Here is a 20102-nt window from a genome sequence, read left to right on the forward strand (position 1 = left end):
CAAAAATATAAATAGTAAAGTACAGCTACCCCTAAAAATGACTTAAGTAGTACTTTCAAGTATATTTACTGAAATACTTTACACCGCTGGTTTTTAGTAACGCAAAAGTAATGTAACAACTAGCGAGTTACCTTCCACAGTAAGTAACCGTGTAATGTAACAAGTTACTTTTGATGGCAGTAGACTGTTGGAAAAGCATTCCTCCTTAGAGAATGCCAAGAGTGTGAAAGCTGTCAAGGCAAAGGGTGGCTACTTTGAAGAATCTAAAATATATTTTGATTTGTTGAACTCTTTTTTTTGGTTACTACATGATTCCATATGTGTTATTTCATAGTTTGGATGTCTTCACTATTATTCTACAATGTAGAAAATAGTTTAAAAAATGAAGAAAACCCCTTGAATGAGTAGGTGTGTCCAAACTTTTGACTGGTACTATATATTCATTTAATGAAAAAACAAGTACCATTGAAGATTAATTTAACGAAACTGTAATGTCAACTGGTTATATCCTGGAACAACAAGGTAGTAACCTCAGCAGTGTGGAGCTTGCTTGTAGAAGCCTATGGCTGGACAATGTCGTAGCCATGTTTTGTTAATTTAGCAGACAATACACTTATTTCTGGAGCCCTTATAACAGACAAGACATTGATTTTATAGCAAAAATATAACGTAATATAATGGAATAGAACAGAACAGTGTGAAGTGATTCGCTTCTTGAACAGTTATTCTCAGAGTGATCATATGAAACGGGGCTCAATTTGGCAAGTTGAAAGACACATTTTTCAGGGTTACAAACCAAAATGTGTCTTTTCGATATACAGACATTCAATTTAGCTTGCCTGTTCCTTGGAATTTTGCAAATGGATTAACAATTATACAGTGAACACGGCATGGGGATGAATTATGGCCACAACATCTGTTTGATTAGTTGGCCTAGGATGAATGATTCTGATAAAAATACGCTCTTTGTCTTTATCAAACTAATGTTTTAGCATATTTTCAGTGTGGATCCTGTCCACGTTTAGGGGGTAATAGCCTAGGCTAACTTTAAACTTCGGCTCCCAAGTGGCGCAGCAGTCTAAGGCACTGCATCTCAGTGCTTGAGGGGTCACTACAGACACCCTGGTTTGAATCCAGGTTGTATGACAACCAGCTGTGATTTGGAGTCCCAAAGGGTGGCGCACAATTGGCCCAGCATCGTCCGGGTTTGGCCTGTGTAGGCCATCATTGTAAATAAGTGTTCTCTCATTTGTGTCATGAAGTAGCTTGGTAGCAAGCTAGCCAACTTTAGCCAGTTGAAGGATGAGTAGGCTACAATTCCCATTTGTTTATTAGGGCAATTTTAACAGCCAACTTGCTGAAAAAGTTTAAGAAGGTTTATCTAATGTTTCTGAGTTAGATTTGAGGTAATCTTGCTCTGGCTAGCATTAGTTGTTGATCTTGTTATTGATGTGCATAACTCAGGGAGAGAGAGCCTAGCTTTTCATGTTTGTTTGATCAATAGGAATGTAAAGTTTGAATGTAAGAGGACTCCCGTGGTATTGACGTATTTGCAGAAATCCATTCAGGTTTGTTTTATGGCTTTTGGCTTTTGATCTAAAGTCACGCTGTTGCAACTGCCTGTAAACACACAGTCCAGTTCAAAGTGAATGATGGCAGGCCTTTGTGGCAAATGGCTTGTTTGCATAAAGGCTTAGTAGCTCTGATTGGCTATGGCGCACCGGTCTGCATAAATTCTGGTCCTAGAAAATACACATGTTTTTATTAGGTGTTATTTACCGCAGGGTCTATTAATTGTCCAAACGCATGGCCGCTTTCCCACACTATATTCCTATAGAATTTTCACAAATGCCTTAGAATGTTTGGGAATGAAGTATACTAAGAATTTATGAAAATGTGAAAATGACCATATCTAAGTGCTTGCTTGTCAACAAGCACTTAGATTTCCTAAAATGCTGTCATTTCCACTTATACCATAACCTTAACCAGACTGTTAACCTTAAGCCAAATAAAATAAAATTGTATTGGTCACATACACATGGTTAGCAGATGTTAATCCGAGTGTAGCGAAATGCTTGTGCTTCTAGTTCCGACAATAATATCTAACAAGTAATCTAACAACTACCTAATACACAAATCTAAACAGGGTGAATGAGAATATGTAGATATGGATGAGCGAATGCCGAGCGGCTTAGGCAAGGTGCAATAGATGGTATAGAATACAGTATACAGTATTTCTCACTGGTCATCCCCAAAGCCAACACCTCCTTTGGCCGCCTTTCCCTCCAGTTCTCTGCTGCCAGTGACTGGAACGAATTGCAAAAATCTCTGAAGCTGGAGACTTATTTTTCCCCCACAAACTTTAAACATCAGCTAACCGATCGCTGCAGCTGTACATAGTCCATCTGTAAATAGCCCACCTAATCTACCTACCTCATCCCCATATTGTTTTTATTTACTATTCTGCTCTTTTGCACACCAGTATCGCTACTTGCACATCATCATCTGCTCATTTATCACTCCAGTGTTAATCTGCTAAATTGTAATTACTTCGCTACTATGGTCTATTTATTTGCTTACCTCCTCACGCCATTTGCACACACTATATAGACTTTTTCTTTTGTTCTATTGTTATTGAATGTACAGGACTGTTTTGCTAGCACAGACTGGAATATGTTCTGGGATTCCTCCGATGGCATTGAGGAGTACACCACATAAGTCATTGGCTTCATCAATAAGTGACGTCATCCGCAGTGACCGTACGTACATACCCCAACCAGAAGCCATGGATTACTGGCAGCATCCGCACTCAGCTAAAGGGTAGAACTGCCTCTTTCAAGGAGCGGGACTCTAACCCAGAAGCTTATAAGAAATCCCGCTATGCCCTCTGACGAACCATCAAACAGGCAAAGTGTCAATACAGGGCTAAGATCGAATCGTACTACACCGACTCTGACGCTCGTCGGAGGTGGCCGGGTTTGCAAACCATTATAGACTACAAAGGGAAGCACAGCCAAGAGCTGCCCAGTGACATGAGCCTACCAGACGAGCTAAACTACTTCTATGCTCGCTTCGAGGCAAATAACACTGAAACATGCATGCACGAAACTAGCTGTTCCGGAAGACTGATCTTCTTTACATATTTATTTTGAAACTGCATTGTTGGTTAGGGGCTTGTAAGTAAGCATTTCACTGTAAGGTCTACAACTGTCCTCTTCGGGCCATGTGACTAATAAAATTGTATTTAATCTTGATTTGATCTTGACTACTGCAATGCACTGCTGACCGGAATCTCAGTAAGGCTCCTGTCTCAACTCCGATGATCCAGAATGCAGCTGCCAGAATATTCTCACCCCCCCCCCCCCCCCCCCCCAAAAAAAAAAAAAAAACACATCACCCCTGTTTTATTTAACCTCCCATGGCTGCCTGTTCAATATAGGATCAAATTCAGGATTATTCTGCTGACATTTCAGGCCCTCAAAGGTGATGCACCTAAATATATATGCCAACTTCTAGAGAACTATTCACCAGCACTCAACCTAAAATCATCAGGCTCAAACAGCCTGGTCATACCGGCCACAAACCTGCACAGCATAAGTGACAGGAACTCCTCACATCAGCTCTAGAACACTCTAGCTGTACATGTCAATGCGGCAGCTTACATTTCCTCATTTAAAAAACAACTAAAGTCCCACATATTCAGGCTAGCTTTTAATATTTGATTAAATTCTATGTTTTGCATTAGTAGGTCATGTTTTTATGTCTTGTGATAGTTGTTTCTACTTTCTGATGTACTGATGCTGTTTTTGTTTTATACCTTATGTTCATTGAGCTTGGGAAATATGCTCTACAAATTAAATGTTGTTGTTGTTATTATTATTATTATTATTATTATAACCCAGATGAAGTAATGGGTTGCAAAAATGGAGCTTGCTTTTGAAGATTGTGTCCTTTAGCTGGGCACTATGCCCAAAAGTGATCAATACAATAGGTGATCTAAAAGCAAATGATTTTGTGCAACTTGTTTCTAACCAGCATCATGTATCGCTTCTGAACTTCTACATGCTCCCTGTGAGGGATGGCTGACTCAACCTGTCAAGTTGTTCAACTCAGAGCCTTCTTGGCTAATAAGGAACGTTGCCGTGGATGTAAAGTGTGTGCAATTCTGGTTATACATGCTAGACGCAGAGAACGTGTTTTTTTTTTTTTTTTTTAGACTGTAGTTTTTTAGGGTGTGACAGCAATAGCGTGTAAGGCTCATATTTTGCTCAACCTATTCACAGAGACAGTGCAGGGAAATAATATCATTGTGGTAATATGACATTTCACATTCAACAAAACCTGAGATGACAGTCTCTGATATCCTAGACCTTGTAGCATCGTAAGCTATTGCCTGGTTACCCATCCACATCTTTCCGGCCAACTGACATTTCTTCTCTATGAGTCTGAAAGACCATCCAATCGCTGAGTTTGTTTTGTACCATGCCACTGATTTTGACTTCTAGGATAGCAGGTTGAGACTGAATGTAGAATGTATGTAGCAATCGATAGAGCAGTAGAAATTAATTCAGCGTGAGTCGTCAGACAACGTAAGCTAGGTAACGGCAGAAGGTCTGGAGAGGATGTCGGCTGCACTCTGACACTTCGAAATGGGGGAAAAAAATCTGTTACGGGAGGATAATCTTCAGACATAACTCTCAACAAATTAAGAGTTTGGGTAGGCAGGGTTCAAAATGCAGGCAGTAATTCTGCTCATGTTTAGCTAGGGCAAGAAGCGGATCCGGCAGCGAGGTTACCGGTGTCATGTTTCCCATTTCCGACTTGTCCTCTTTGTCTCAAATGATGCAGAAACATCTACACACATGTTAAACTGGAGTATTGGTACATTGCCGGAGCAACCAGTCTGTATAGAGCGAGATGGCACAAGCCGAAGTCGTCCTGTATGTGACAATGGGTTTTGGTGTTGATCAATAAATCATACTGCATTTTCATTATAATTTGTATGCATAATTGTTGTTAATTTCTGAAAGTTGTAGTGGAACCATCGTAAAGACATGGAGCAACAGATTCTCATCAAATGCTGTCTACATTTTTTTTTATCTTCAAGTAAAAAATGTCATCAAATTTTATTGGTCACATGCGCCGAATACATGTAGACCTTACAGTGAAATGCTTACTTACGAGCCCCTAAACAACAATGCAGTTTCAAAAAAATATGAATAAGAAATAAAAGTAACAAGTAATGAAGGAGCAGCATTAAAATAACAATAGAGAGACTATATACAGGGGGGTACACCGGTTAGTTGAGGTAATATGTACAGTACCGTTCAAAGGTTTGGACATTTTTTGTCCATTAAAATAACATCAAATTGATCGTAAATAGAGTGTAGACATTGTTGATTTTGTAAATGACTATTGTAGAGGGAAATTGTAAATTTTTTAATGGAATAACTACATAGGCGTATGGAGGCCCATTATCAGCAACCATCACTCCTGTGTTCCAATGGCACATTGTGTTAGCCTATTAAAATTATAAACTTGATTTAGCTAACAGTTAAACTGTTGTGCTATTAAAAAGGCAATTTAACCGGCCTTCTTTAGACTAGTTGAGTATCTGGAGCGTCAGCATTTGTGGGTTCGATTACAGGTACAAAATGGCCAGAAACAAAGAACTATATTCTGAAACTCGTCAGTCTATCCTTGTCCTGAGAAATGAAAGCCATTCCATGTGAGAAACTGCCAAGAAACTGAAGATCTCGTACAACGCTGTGTACTACTCCCTTCACAGAACAGCGTAAACTAGCTCTAACCAGAATAGAAAGAGTGGAAGGCCCTGGTGCACAACTGAGCAAGAGGACAAGTACATTGGAGTGTCTAGTTTGAGAAACAGACGCCTCACAGGTCCTCAACTGGCAATTTCAATAAATAGTACCCGCAAAACACCAGTCTCAACGTGAACAGTGAAGAGGCAACTCCGGGATGCTGGCCTTCTAGGCAGAGTTGCAAAGAAAAAGCCATATCTCAAACTGGCCAATAAAAATAAATATTAAGATAGGCAAAAGTACACAGATACTGGATAGAAGAACTTTGCCTAGGTCAGCATCAAGGAGTTGTCTCTTCACTGTTGACGTTGAGACTATATATACACTGCTCAAAAAAATAACACTTAAACAACACAATGTAACTCCAAGTCAATCACACTTCTATGAAATCCAACTGTCCACTTAGGAAGCAACACTGATTGACAAATTTCACATGCTGTTGTGCAAATGGAATAGACAACAGGTGGACATTATAGGCAATTAGCAAGACACCCCTAATAAAGGAGTGGTTCTGCAGGTGGTGACCACAGACCACTTCTCAGTTCCTATGCTTCCTGGCTGATGTTTTGGTCACTTTTGAATGCTGGCGGTGCTTTCACTCTAGTGGTAGAATGAGACGGAGTCTACAATCCACACAAGTGGCTCAGGTAGTGCAGCTCATCCAGGATGGCACATCAATGCGAGCTGTGGCAAGAAGGTTTGCTGTGTCTGTCAGCGTAGTGTCCAGAGCATGGAGGTGCTACCAGGAGACAGGCCAGTACATAAGGAGACGTGGAGGAGGCCATAGGAGGGCAAAAACCCAGCAGCAGGACCGCTACCTCCGCCTTTGTGCAAGGAGGAGCACTGCCAGAGCCCTGCAAAATGACCTCCCAGCAGGCCACAAATGTGCATGTGTCTGCTCAAACAGACTCCATGAGGGTGGTATGAGGGCCCGACGTCCACAGGTGGGGGTTGTGCTTACGGCACAACACTGTGCAGGACATTTGGCATTTGACAGAGAACACCAAGATTGGCAAATTCACCACTGGCGCCCTGTGCTCTTCACAGATGAAAGCAGGTTCACACTGAGCACACGTGACAGCCTGGAGACGCCGTGGAGAACGTTCTGTTGCCTGCAACATCCTCCAGCATGACCGGTTTGGCGGTGGGTCACTCATGGTGTGGGGTGGCATTTCTTTGGGGGGCCGCACAGCCCCCCATGTGCTCGCTAGAGGTAACCTGACTGCCATTAGGTACCAAGATGAGATCCTCAGACCCCTTGTAAGATCATATGCTGGTGCGGTTGGCCCTGGATTCCTCCTAATGCAAGACAATGCTAGACCTCATGTGGCTGGAGTGTGTCAGCTGTTCCTGCAAGAGGAAGGCATTGATGCTATGGATTGGCCCTCCCGTTCCCCAGACCTGAGTCCCAGATGTGCTCAATTGGATATCATGTCTCGCTCCATCCACCAATGCCACGTTGCACCACAGACTGTCCAGGATTTGGCGGATGCTTTAGTCCAGGTCTGGGAGGAGATCCCTCAGGAGACCATCCGCCACCTCATCAGGAGCATGCCCAGGCGTTGTAGGGAGGTCATACAGGCACGTGGATACCACACACACTACTGAGCCTCATTTTGATTTGTTTTAAGGACATTACATCAGTTGGATCAGCCTGTAGTGTGTTTTTCCATTTTTGTGTGATTTTGTTGTCAGCACATTCAACTATGTAAAGAAAAAAGTATTTAATAAGAATATTTCATTCATGCACATCTAGGATGTGTTATTTTAGTGTTCCCTTTATTTTTTTGAGCAGTGTATATATAAAAACGCAGCAAATAAAGACATGTCTTTTCACTGTCAACTGTGTTTATTTTCATGTGCAAATATTTGTATGAACATAAGATTCAACAACTGAGACATAAACTGAACAAGTTCCACAGACATGTGACTAACAGAAATGGAATAATATGTCCTTGAACAAAGGGGGGGATCAAAATTAACAGTCGTTATCTGGTGTGGCCACCAGCTGCATTAAGTACTGCAGTGCATCTCCTCCTCATGGACTGCACTATATTTGCCACTTCTTGCTGTGAGATGTTACTCCAGTCTTCCACCAAGGCACCTGCAAGTTCATGGACATTTCTGGATGGAATGGTCCTAGCCCTCACCCTCAGATCCAACAGGTCCCAGGCGTGCTCAATGGGATTGAGATACAGGCTCTTCACCTGCCATGGCAGAACACTGACATTCCTGTTTTGCAGGAAATCACGCACAGAACGAGCTGTATGGCTGGTGGCATTGTCATGCTGGAGGGTCATGTCAGGATGAGCCTGCAGGAAGGGTACCACATGAGGGAGGAGGATGTATTCCCTGTAACTCACAGCATTGAGATTGCCTGCTGTGACAATAAGCTCAGTCCGATGATGCTGTGACACACCACTACAGACCATGACGGACCCAGCACTCCAGACCATGATGGACCCTCTACCTCCAAATCGATCCCTCTCTAGAGTACAGGCCTTTGTCACGCTCATTCCTTTGACGTTAAACACGAATACGACCATCACCATCGCAGTGAAGAACTTTTTGCCAGTCCGGTCTGGACCAGCAACGGTGGGTTTGTGCCCATAGGCAACGTTGTTGCCGGTGATGTCTGGTGAGGAACTGCCTTATAACAGGTCTACAAGACCCCAGTCCAGCCTCTCTCAGCTTATTGCGGACAGTCTGAGCACTGATGGAGCGTTCCTGGTGTAACTCGGGCAGTTGTTGCCATCCTGTACCTGTCCCGCAGGTGTGATGTTTGGATGTACCGATCCTGTGCAGGTGTTGTTACTGCGAGGACAATCAGCTGTCCGTCCTGTCTCCCTGTAACGCTGTGTCTTAGGCGTCTCAAATTACGGACATTGCTATTTATTTTCCTGGCCACATCTGCAGTCCTCATGCCTCCTTGCAGCTTGCCTAAGGCACATTCACACAGATGAGCAGGGACCCTGGGCATCTTTCTTTTGGTGTTTTTCAGAGTCAGTAGAAAGGCCTCTTTAGTGTCCTAAATTGTCATAACTGTGACCTTAATTGCCTACCGTCTGTAAGCTGTTAGTGTCTTAACGACTGTTCCACAGGTGCATGTTCATTAATTGTTTATGGTTCATTGAACAAGCATGGGAAACTGTGTTTAAACACTTTACAATGAAGATCTGTGAAGTTATTTGGATTTTTACAAATTACCTTTGAAAGACAGGGTCCTGAAAAAGGGACGTTTCTTTTTTTGCTGAGTTTATATGCAGCTGAAGTCGGACGTTTACACTTAGGTTGGAGTCATTAAAATTCGTTTTTCAACCACTCCACACATTTCTTGGTAACAAACTATAGGTTTTGCCAAGTCGGTTAGGACATCTACTTTGTGCATGAAACAAATCATTTTTTCAAAAACTGTTTACATACAGATTATTTCACTTATTGTTCACTGCATCACAATTCCAGTGGGTCAGAAGTTTACATACAACTAAGTTGACTGTGCCTTTAAACAGCTTGGAAAATTCCAGAAAATTATGTAATGGCTTTAGAAGCTTCTGATAGGCTAATTGACATTTTGTCAATTGGAGGTGGATGTATTTCAAGGCCTACCTTCAAACTCTTTGCTTGACATCTTGGGGAAATCAGCAAAGACCTATAAAGAAAATGTTTAGACCTCCAAGTCTGGTTCATCATTGGGAGCAATTTCGAAATGCCTGAAGTTACCACGTTCATCTTTACAAACAATAGTACGCAAGAATAAACACCATGGGACCACGCAGCCGTCACACCACTCAGGAAGGGGGTGTTTTGTCTCCTAGAGATGAACGTACTTTGGTGCGAAAAGTGCAAATCAATCCCAGTTCAACAGCAAAGGACCCTGTGAAGATGCTGGAGGAAACAGGTCCAAAGTATCTATATCCACAGTAAAACGAGTCCTATATCGACATAACCTGAAAGGCCGCTCAGCAAGGAAGAAGCCACTGCTACAAAACCGGCATAAAAAAGCCAGACTACGGTTTGCAACTGCACGTGGTGACAAAGATCGTACTTTTGGGAGAAATGTCCTCTGGTCTGATGAAACAACAATAGAACTGTTTGGCCATAATGACCACCGTTATGTTTTGAGGAAAAAGGGGGAGGCTTGCAAGCCGACGAGCACCATCCCAAACGTGAAGAACGGGGGTTGCAGCATCATATTGTGGGGGGGCTTTGCTGCAGGAGGGACTGGTGCACTTCACAAAATAGATGGCATCATGAGGAAAGAAAATTATATGGTTGTATTGAAGCAACATTTCCAGACATCAGTCAGGAAGTAAAAGCTTGGTCCCAAATGGGTCTTCCAAATGGACAATGACCCCAAGCATACTTCCAAAGTTGTGTCAAAATGGCTTAAGTACAACAAAGTCAAGGTATTGGAGTGGCCTTCACAAAGCCCTATTCTCAATCTTATAGAACATTTGCGGGCAGAACTGAAAAAGGTTGTGCGAGCAAGGAGGCCTACACATCTGACTCAGTTACACCAGCTCTGTCAGGAGGAATGGGCCAAAATTCAACCAACTTTTTGTTGGAAGCTTGTGGAAGGCTTCCTGAAACTTTTGACCCAAATTAAACAATTTAAAGGCAATGCTACCAAATACTAATTGAGTGTGTGTAAACTTCTGACCCACTGGGAATGTGATGAAAGAAATAAAAGCTGAAATATATCATTCTCTCTACTGTTATTCTGACATTTCACATTCTAAAAAGTGGTGATCCTAACTGACCTAAGACAGGGAATTTTTACTAGGATTAAATGTCAGGAATTGTGAAAAACTGAGTTTAAATGTATTTGGATAAGGTGTATGTAATCCTCCGACTTCAACTGTATGTATATGTACAGTATATGTATGTGTGAAAGACACCAAGAGACAGTGTATATTTGGCATTGTGTTTTCAAATTATTGTTCTGTTGAAAGGTGAATTCATCTCCCAATGTCTGGTGGAAAGCAGACTGAACCAGGTTTTCCTCTTGGATGTTACCTGTGCTTAGCTACATTCAATTTATGTTATATTCCGAAAAACTTCCAAGTCCTTGACGTAATGTGCTGTATTGGATTTGTCACAAACATAACACCTTGTATTTAGGACAAAAAGTGAATTGCTTTGCTACATTTTCTACTGGCATCCTTCATTTCACTCTGTCAGTTTAGTTAGTATTGTGGAATAACTGCAATGTTATTGGTCCACCCTAAGTTTTCTCCTATAACAGCCATTAAACTTTGTGACTGTTTTAGTGACGATTGGCCTCATAGTGAAATTCCTGAGCGGTTTCCTTTCACTTTAGCAACTGAGTTAGGAAGGACGGCAGTATCTTGGTAGTGACTGGGTGCATTGATACACCATATAAAGTGTAATTCATAACTTAACCATGCTCAAAGGGCTATTCAATGTCTGTCTTTTTTCTTTAACCCATCTACGAAAACGTGCCCTTCTCTGCGAGGCATTGGAAAACCTCCCCTGGTGTTTGTGGTTGTACAGAGATGAGGAAGTGTCAGATTCTCCCTCGGAGAGGTGGGTGTAGAGTCAGGCCCAGGAGAGCAAGAATATCCAAGACTGTCCACCAACACAACAGGCACATGACCACAAACGTAGCCACAAGAACACAGGAACGCTGTCTAGTAAACAAAACGGAGGTAACACTCCTCTGCTAAACTAACGTGTGGGCAAAACAGTCCCGTGAAAATACATCTGCTTAAAAGTTTAAAAAAAACACATTTCCCAAACTAACGACAGTAATGCAAACAATACTTATTTACTTTTTAAATTAATTTGTAAAAAAAAATCTAAAAACATAATACCACTTTGACAGTATGGAGTATTGTGTGTAGGCCATTTGTCACAAAATCTCAATTTAATCCATTTCAAATTCAGGCTGTAACACAATTTTTATGTCAAGGGGTGTGAATACATTCTGAGGGCACTGAATACAAAATATAAAAAAAGCATGTTTTTTGAATGAATTGTGTCTTTAATAAGGTTTGCATATATTAAGGTGCCAGGTCGGACAATTTGGACTATATTTGATGTGTAGATGTGCTGTCTATAATCACCCGTTAGTCAAACCTTTTCATAAAATAATACTGGTTTGTATCTTCATTACATTTGTCAAACTGTAAGTTGAAGAGACAAGTACTGTATTGCAGTTCAAAATAAATGACTTCATAGTTAATCAAGAGAGGAAATAACAAACAAAAAATAATTATTGGAATGAAGCTTATTATAAATAAAATAAATAGATGATCAACCGTTTTAGTCAGTGGACAGCACAGCTTGAAACCACAAATGACATGACTAATAAATATATAAACATACTTTGTTCAGCTCAGCTGTAACTTTGATTAACAATCAGATGCATAATATAAAAAGTAGTACATTGCACAAAAAACATGTGGCCTTTTAAGCTTATTATCAATTTTCACTTGATCTTCTCAGATGCAGTCCTGTGTAGTCAAGTGATGTTCCATGCATTAAAGTCCCGTGATTAGCAGATATAGATTGGCTGTTCTTGTGATGACAATTGGCCACAGATGTTAGCATTGTCACCTCAGAAGAGACCGTTTCTTCTGGTGTACTGTACATTGTAATATCTGCGTCTGTGCCAGCGTCTCCTTATAGCTGCACATCCTCCACATAAAATGCACTGCAAAACAAGATGGAGAAGTATGATTCACATGTAAAATTAAATCATTGCAGAAATGTAGCATATTTTTTTAATAAATATGTAAACAGTATACACAGAACACAATACTATACGTACACATAGCAGGATCCACAGAGGTACCAAAATGATAGCGATGCCACAAGGGATTATAATGGCCAGAGCCCAGCCAGGAAATCCTCCACTTGTTGTATTGAAAGGAGTGGTCAGCAACAGAGTAGGAGGGGGTGTGGTTGCTTCTACAGTTGTCGTTGTGGGTGCTGCTGTTGTGGTTTTTGTAGCAGCTTTTGTTGTGGTTGTCGAAGGAGCTGGAGTTGTGTTTGTTGAAGGAGCTGCCATTGTAGTGGTTGTAGGAGCTATAGCTGTTGGAATTAGAGCAGCATTATCAGCTGCAGTTGTAGGAGATGCAGCTGCAGTTGTAGGAGATGCAGCTGCAGTTGTAGGAGATGCAGTTGCAGTTGTAGGAGATGCAGTTGCAGTTGCAGTTGTAGGAGATGCAGTTGTAGGAGCTGCAGTTGTAGGAGCTGCAGTTGTAGGAGATGCAGTTGTAGGAGATGCAGTTGTAGGAGATGCAGTTGTAGGAGCTGCAGTTGCAGTTGTAGGAGCTGCAGTTGTAGGAGCTGCATTTGCAGTTGTAGGAGCTGCAGTTGCAGTTGTAGGAGCTGCAGTTGCAGTTGTAGGAGCTGCAGCTGCAGTTGTAGGAGCTGCAGTTGTAGGAGCTGCAGTTGCAGTTGTAGGAGCTGCAATTGCAGTTGTAGGAGCTGCAATTGCAGTTGTAGGAGTTGCAGTTGTAGGAGCTGCAGTTGTAGGAGCTGCAGTTGCAGTTGTAGGAGCTGCAGTTGCAGTTGTAGGAGCTGCAGTTGCAGTTGTAGGAGCTGCAGTTGCAGTTGTAGGAGCTGCAGTTGCAGTTGTAGGAGCTACAGCTGTAGGAGCTGCAGTGGCAGTTGTTGGAGCTGCAGTTGTAGGAGCTGCAATTGGGTTTTTCGTTAAAGCTGCAGTTGTTGTCGTAGTAGATGCTGCAGTTGTAGGGGTGGTAGGTCCAATGGTTGTTGTAGTAAAAGCTGAATTGATTGTCATAGCAGCTTTTGTGGTGCTGGTTGAAGGAGCTACAGTTATTGGAGAAAGAGCTTTAGTTGCTGTAGGTATGGTAGATGTAGTGGTCGTAGGCGCTATAGTTGCCGTCGGAGCAACAGTTGTCATTGTAGGTGCGGCTGTTGTAGTGGTCATAAGAGCTAAAAATGTTATGGTAGGAGGTGCAGTTATGGTTGTAGGTTTAGCTGCAGTTGTGGTTGTTGTAAGAGCTGCAGTTGTAGTTATTGTAGCAGGTGCTGTTGTGGTTGTCGTAGTAGGTGTTGTGGTTGTCGTGGTAGGTGTTGTGGTTGTCATGGTAGGTGTTGTGGTTGTCGTAGTAGGTGTTGTGGTTGTCATAGTAGGTGTTGTGGTTGTGGTAGTAGGTGTTGTAGTTGTCGTAGTAGGTGATGCAGTTGTGGTGGTCGTAGGAGCTACTGTTGTTGAAGTTGGAGCTGCAGTTGTGGTTGTCATAGGAGCTACAGTTATGGTTGTAGGTGTTGTTGTAGTGGTCGTAGTATCTAAAGTTGTAGTAGGAGTATCAGTTGTGGTTGTCATAGGAGCTGCATTGGTTGTTGTAGTAGGTGTTGTGGTTGTCGTAGTAGGAGTTGTAGTTGTCGTAAAAGGTGCTGCAATTGTGGTGATTGTAGGAGCTACAGTTGTTGTAGTTGGAGCTGCAGTTGTGATTGTCGTAGGAGCTACAGTTGTGGTTGTCGTAGTATGTGCTGTGGTTGTCGTGGTAGGTGTTGTCGTTGTCGTAGTAGGTGCTGCAGTTGTGGTGGTCGTAAGAGCTACAGTTGTTGTAGTTGAAGTAGGTGCTGCAGTTGTAGTGGTAATAGAAGCTACAGTTTTTGTAGTTGGAGCTGCAGTTGTGGTGGTCGTAGGAGCTACAGTTGTTGTAGTTGGAGCTGCAGTTGTGATTGTCGTAGGAGCTACAGTTGTGGTTGTCGTAGTATGTGCTGTGGTTGTCATGGTAGGTGTTGTCGTTGTCGTAGTAGGTGCTGCAGTTGTGGTGGTCGTAAGAGCTACAGTTGTTGTAGTTGAAGTAGGTGCTGCAGTTGAAGTGGTAATAGAAGCTACAGTTTTTGTAGTTGGAGCTGCAGTTGTGGTGGTCGTAGGAGCTACAGTTGTAGTTGTCGTAGTAGGTGCTGTGGTTGTCGTAGTAGGTGTTGTGGTTGTCGTAGTAGGTGCTGCAGTTGTGGTGGTCGTAGGAGCTACAGTTGTAGTTGGAGCTGCAGTTGTGGTTGTTGTAGGAGCTGCAGTTGTGGTGGTCGTAGGAGCTACAGTTGTAGTTGTCGTAGTAGGTGCTGTGGTTGTCGTAGTAGGTGTTGTGGTTGTCGTAGTAGGTGCTGCAGTTGTGGTGGTCGTAGGAGCTACAGTTGTTGTAGTTGGAGCTGCAGTTGTGGTTGTCGTAGGTGCTGCAGTTGTGGTGGTCGTAGGAGCTACAGTTGTCGTTGTAAGTGCTGCAGTTGTGGGGGTCGTAGGAGCTACAGTTGTTGTGGGGGTCGTAGGAGCTACAGTTGTGGGGGTCGTAGGAGCTACAGTTGTGGTTGTCGTAGGAGGTACAGTTGTGGTTGTCGTAGGAGGTACAGTTGTGGTTGTCGTAGGAGGTACAGTTGTGGTTGTCTTAGGAGGTACAGTTGTGGTTGTCGTAGGAGGTACAGTTGTGGTTGTCGTAGGAGGTACAGTTGTGGTTGTCGTAGGAGGTACAGTTGTGGTTGTCGTGGGAGGTACAGTTGTGGTTGTCGTGGGAGGTACAGTTGTGGTTGTCGTGGGAGGTACAGTTGTGGTTGTCGTGGGAGGTACAGTTGTGGTTGTCGTGGGAGGTACAGTTGTGGTGGTCGTAGGAGGTACAGTTGTGGTGGTCGTAGGAGGTACAGTTGTGGTGGTCGTAGGAGGTACAGTTGTGGTGGTCGTAGGAGGTACAGTTGTGGTGGTCGTAGGTGCTGCAGTTGTAGTGGTTGTCGTAGGTGTTGTAGTGGTTGTCGTAGGTGCTGCAGTTGTAGTGGTTGTCGTAGGTGCTGCAGTTGTAGTGGTTGTCGTAGGTGCTGCAGTTGTAGTGGTTGTCGTAGGTGTTGTTGTGGTGGTCGTAGGTGCTGCAGTTGTAGTGGTTGTCGTAGGTGTTGTAGTGGTTGTCGTAGGTGCTGCAGTTGTAGTGGTTGTCGTAGGTGCTGCAGTTGTAGTGGTTGTCGTAGGTGCTGCAGTTGTAGTGGTTGTCGTAGGTGCTGCAGTTGTAGTGGTTGTCGTAGGTGCTGCAGTTGTAGTGGTTGTCGTAGGTGCTGCAGTTGTAGTGGTTGTCGTCGGTGCTGCAGTTGTGGTGGTTGTCGTCGGTGCTGCAGTTGTGGTGGTTGTCGTCGGTGCTGCAGTTGTAGTGGTTGTCGTCGGTGCTGCAGTTGTAGTGGTTGTCGTAGGTGCTGCAGTTGTAGTGGTTGTCGTAGGTGCTGCAGTTGTGGTGGTCGTTGGAGCTACAGTTGTTGTAGATGGAGCTGCAGTTGAGGTTGTCGTAGGAGCTACAGTTGTCGTTGTAAGTGCTGCAGTTGTGGGGGTCGTAGGACCTACAGTTGTCGTAGTTGTAGCTGCAGTTGTGGTTGTCGTAGGAGGTACAGTTGTTGTAGTTGGAGCTGCAGTTGAGGTTGTCGTAGGAGGTGCAGTTGTGGTTGTCGTAGTAGGTGCTGCAGTTGTAGTGGTTGTCGTAGGTGCTGCAGTTGTAGTGGTTGTCGTAGGTGCTGCAGTTGTAGTGGTTGTCGTCGGTGCTGCAGTTGTGGTGGTTGTCGTCGGTGCTGCAGTTGTGGTGGTTGTCGTCGGTGCTGCAGTTGTATAGGTTGTTGTAGGTGCTGCAGTTGTAGTGGTTGTCGTAGGTGCTGCAGTTGTAGTGGTTGTCGTAGGTGCTGCAGTTGTGGTGGTCGTTGGAGCTACAGTTGTTGTAGATGGAGCTGCAGTTTTGGTTGTCGTAGTAGGTACAGTTGTTGTAGTTGGAGCTGCAGTTGTGGTTGTCGTAGTAGGTGTTGTAGTTGTCGTAGTAGGCGCTGAAGTCGTGGTTGTCGTAGCAGTTTCGGTTGTAGTTGTCGTAGTAGGTCCTGCAGTTGTGGGGGTCGTAGGAGCTACAGTTGTCGTAGTTGTAGCTGCAGTTGTGGTTGTCGTAGGAGGTACAGTTGTTGTAGTTGGAGCTGCAGTTGTGGTTGTCGTAGGAGGTGCAGTTGTGGTTGTCGTAGGAGGTGCAGTTGTGGTTGTCGTAGTAGGTGCTGCAGTTGTGGTCGTAGGAGCTACAGTTGTCGTTGTAAGTGCTGCAGTTGTGGGGGTCGTAGGAGCTACAGTTGTTGTGGGGGTCGTAGGAGCTACAGTTGTGGTTGTCGTAGGAGCTACAGTTGTGGTTGTCGTAGGAGGTACAGTTGTGGTTGTCGTAGGAGGTACAGTTGTGGTTGTCGTAGGAGGTACAGTTGTGGTTGTCGTAGGAGGTACAGTTGTGGTTGTCGTAGGAGGTACAGTTGTGGTTGTCGTAGGAGGTACAGTTGTGGTTGTCGTAGGAGGTACAGTTGTGGTTGTCGTGGGAGGTACAGTTGTGGTTGTCGTGGGAGGTACAGTTGTGGTTGTCGTGGGAGGTACAGTTGTGGTTGTCGTGGGAGGTACAGTTGTGGTGGTCGTAGGAGGTACAGTTGTGGTGGTCGTAGGAGGTACAGTTGTGGTGGTCGTAGGAGGTACAGTTGTGGTGGTCGTAGGTGCTGCAGTTGTAGTGGTTGTCGTAGGTGTTGTAGTGGTTGTCGTAGGTGTTGTAGTGGTTGTCGTAGGTGCTGCAGTTGTAGTGGTTGTCGTAGGTGCTGCAGTTGTAGTGGTTGTCGTAGGTGCTGCAGTTGTAGTGGTTGTCGTAGGTGCTGCAGTTGTAGTGGTTGTCGTAGGTGCTGCAGTTGTAGTGGTTGTCGTAGGTGCTGCAGTTGTAGTGGTTGTCGTAGGTGCTGCAGTTGTAGTGGTTGTCGTAGTAGGTGTTGTGGTTGTCGTAGTAGGTGTTGTAGTTGTCGTAGTAGGTGCTGCAGTTGTGGTGGTCGTAGGAGCTACAGTTGTTGTAGTTGGAGCTGCAGTTGTAGTTGTTGTCGTAGGAGGTACAGTTGTGGTTGTCGTAGTAGGTCCTGTGGTTGTCGTAGTAGGTGTTGTAGTTGTCGTTGTAGGTGCTGCAGTTGTGGTGGTCGTAGGAGCTACAGTTGTTGTAGTTGGAGCTGCAGTTGTAGTGGTTGTCGTAGGAGGTACAGTTGTGGTTGTCGTAGTAGGTGCTGTGGTTGTCGAAGTAGGTGTTGTAGTTGTCGTAGTAGGTGCTGCAGTTGTCGTAGTAGGTGCTGCAGTTGTGGTGGTCGTAGGAGCTACAGTTGTTGTAGTTGGAGCTGCAGTTGTGGTTGTCGTAGGAGCTGCAGTTGTGGTTGTCGTAGGAGCTGCAGTTGTGGTTGTCGTAGGAGCTACAGTTGTGGTTGTCGTAGGAGCTACAGTTGTGGTTGTCGTAGGAGCTACAGTTGTGGTTATCGTAGTAGGTGTTGTGGTTGTCGTAGTAGGTGTTGTGGTTGTCGTAGTAGGTGTTGTGGTTGTCGTAGTAGGTGTTGTAGTTGTCGTAGTAGGTGCTGCAGTTGTGGTGGTCGTTGGTGCTACAGTTGTTGTAGATGGAGCTGCAGTTGTGGTTGTCGTAGGAGGTACAGTTGTTGTAGTTGGAGCTGCAGTTGTGGTTGTCGTAGTAGGTGTTGTAGTTGTCGTAGTAGGCGTTGCAGTTGTGGTGGTCGTTGGAGCTACAGTTGTTGTAGATGGAGCTGCAGTTGTGGTTGTCGTAGGAGCTACAGTTGTCGTAGTTGGCGCTGCAGTTGTGGTTGTCGTAGGAGGTGCAGTTGTGGTTATCGTAGTAGGTGTTGTGGTTGTCGTAGTAGGTGTTGTGGTTGTCGTAGTAGGTGTTGTGGTTGTCGTAGTAGGTGTTGTAGTTGTCGTAGTAGGTGCTGCAGTTGTGGTTATCGTAGGAGCTTCAGTTGTGGTTGTCGTAGTAGGTGCTGTGGTTGTCGTAGTAGGTGTTGTAGTTGTCGTAGTAGGTGCTGCAGTTGTGGTGGTCGTTGGAGCTACAGTTGTTGTAGATGGAGCTGCAGTTGTGGTTGTCGTAGGAGGTACAGTTGTTGTAGTTGGAGCTGCAGTTGTGGTTGTCGTAGTAGGTGTTGTAGTTGTCGTAGTAGGCGCTGCAGTTGTGGTGGTCGTTGGAGCTACAGTTGTTGTAGATGGAGCTGCAGTTGTGGTTGTCGTAGGAGCTACAGTTGTCGTAGTTGGAGCTGCAGTTGTGGTTGTCGTAGGAGGTACAGTTGTTGTAGTTGGAGCTGCAGTTGTGGTTGTCGTAGGAGGTGCAGTTGTGGTTGTCGTAGGAGGTGCAGTTGTGGTTGTCGTAGTAGGTGCTGCAGTTGTGGTCGTAGGAGCTACAGTTGTCGTTGTAAGTGCTGCAGTTGTGGGGGTCATAGGAGCTACAGTTGTTGTGGGGGTCGTAGGAGCTACAGTTGTGGTTGTCGTAGGAGCTACAGTTGTGGTTGTCGTAGGAGGTACAGTTGTGGTTGTCGTAGGAGGTACAGTTGTGGTTGTCGTAGGAGGTACAGTTGTGGTTGTCGTAGGAGGTACAGTTGTGGTTGTCGTAGGAGGTACAGTTGTGGTTGTCGTAGGAGGTACAGTTGTGGTTGTCGTAGGAGGTACAGTTGTGGTTGTCGTAGGAGGTACAGTTGTGGTTGTCGTAGGAGGTACAGTTGTGGTGGTCGTAGGAGGTACAGTTGTGGTGGTCGTAGGAGGTACAGTTGTGGTGGTCGTAGGAGGTACAGTTGTGGTGGTCGTAGGTGCTGCAGTTGTAGTGGTTGTCGTAGGTGCTGCAGTTGTAGTGGTTGTCGGCGGTGCTGCAGTTGTAGTGGTTGTCGGCGGTGCTGCAGTTGTAGTGGTTGTCGTAGGTGCTGCAGTCGTAGTGGTTGTCGTAGGTGCTGCAGTCGTAGTGGTTGTCGTAGGTGCTGCAGTTGTAGTGGTTGTCGTAGGTGCTGCAGTTGTAGTGGTTGTCGTAGGTGCTGCAGTTGTAGTGGTTGTCGTAGGTGCTGCAGTTGTAGTGGTTGTCGTAGGTGCTGCAGTTATTGTCGTAGGTGCTGCAGTTATTGTCGTAGGTGCTGCAGTTATTGTCGTAGGAGCTGCAGTTATTGTCGTAGGAGCTGCAGTTGTGGTCAGAACTCCATGGATATTCCAGCATAAAAACACTGGTTTATGAGATGAATGGTTAATATGTTTATTGCGCACAATATCAACATTTCCAAGATTTCCCTTCATCAGCATGGTGCAGTTTTTGACATCTTTATTATGTAATATATACAATTATAATTTATAGCTACATTATTCCCTTGATTGTTAATAATATTACCTATAATACCTTATTGAGATTACCACACCTGAGTTCTATTTTTGTTGTTGTTGAAAAGAGGGTACATTTTTCATTACAGTAGTGTGGTAATATAATTCAAGTAATAGAGGTTACAGCAGTGTGA

The 20102-nt window shown here is 44.3% G+C and overlaps 1 protein-coding gene across 1 annotated transcript; it reads right to left on the reverse strand.

Moving 5' to 3' along the window:
• Nucleotides 1–15279: 15279 nt before the first annotated feature.
• On the reverse strand, nt 15280–19638 carry LOC118941172 (mucin-2-like; the record flags this gene model as incomplete). The annotated part of the gene is made up of 1 exon (XM_036952905.1): nt 15280–19638. A coding segment is annotated over one exon (4359 nt), but the record flags the coding sequence as incomplete, so codon positions are not given.
• Between the last annotated feature and the right edge of the window lie 464 nt (nt 19639–20102).

This window comes from Oncorhynchus mykiss, chromosome 18 (genome assembly GCF_013265735.2).
Source record: "Oncorhynchus mykiss isolate Arlee chromosome 18, USDA_OmykA_1.1, whole genome shotgun sequence".
Classification (NCBI taxonomy): domain Eukaryota; kingdom Metazoa; phylum Chordata; class Actinopteri; order Salmoniformes; family Salmonidae; genus Oncorhynchus; species Oncorhynchus mykiss.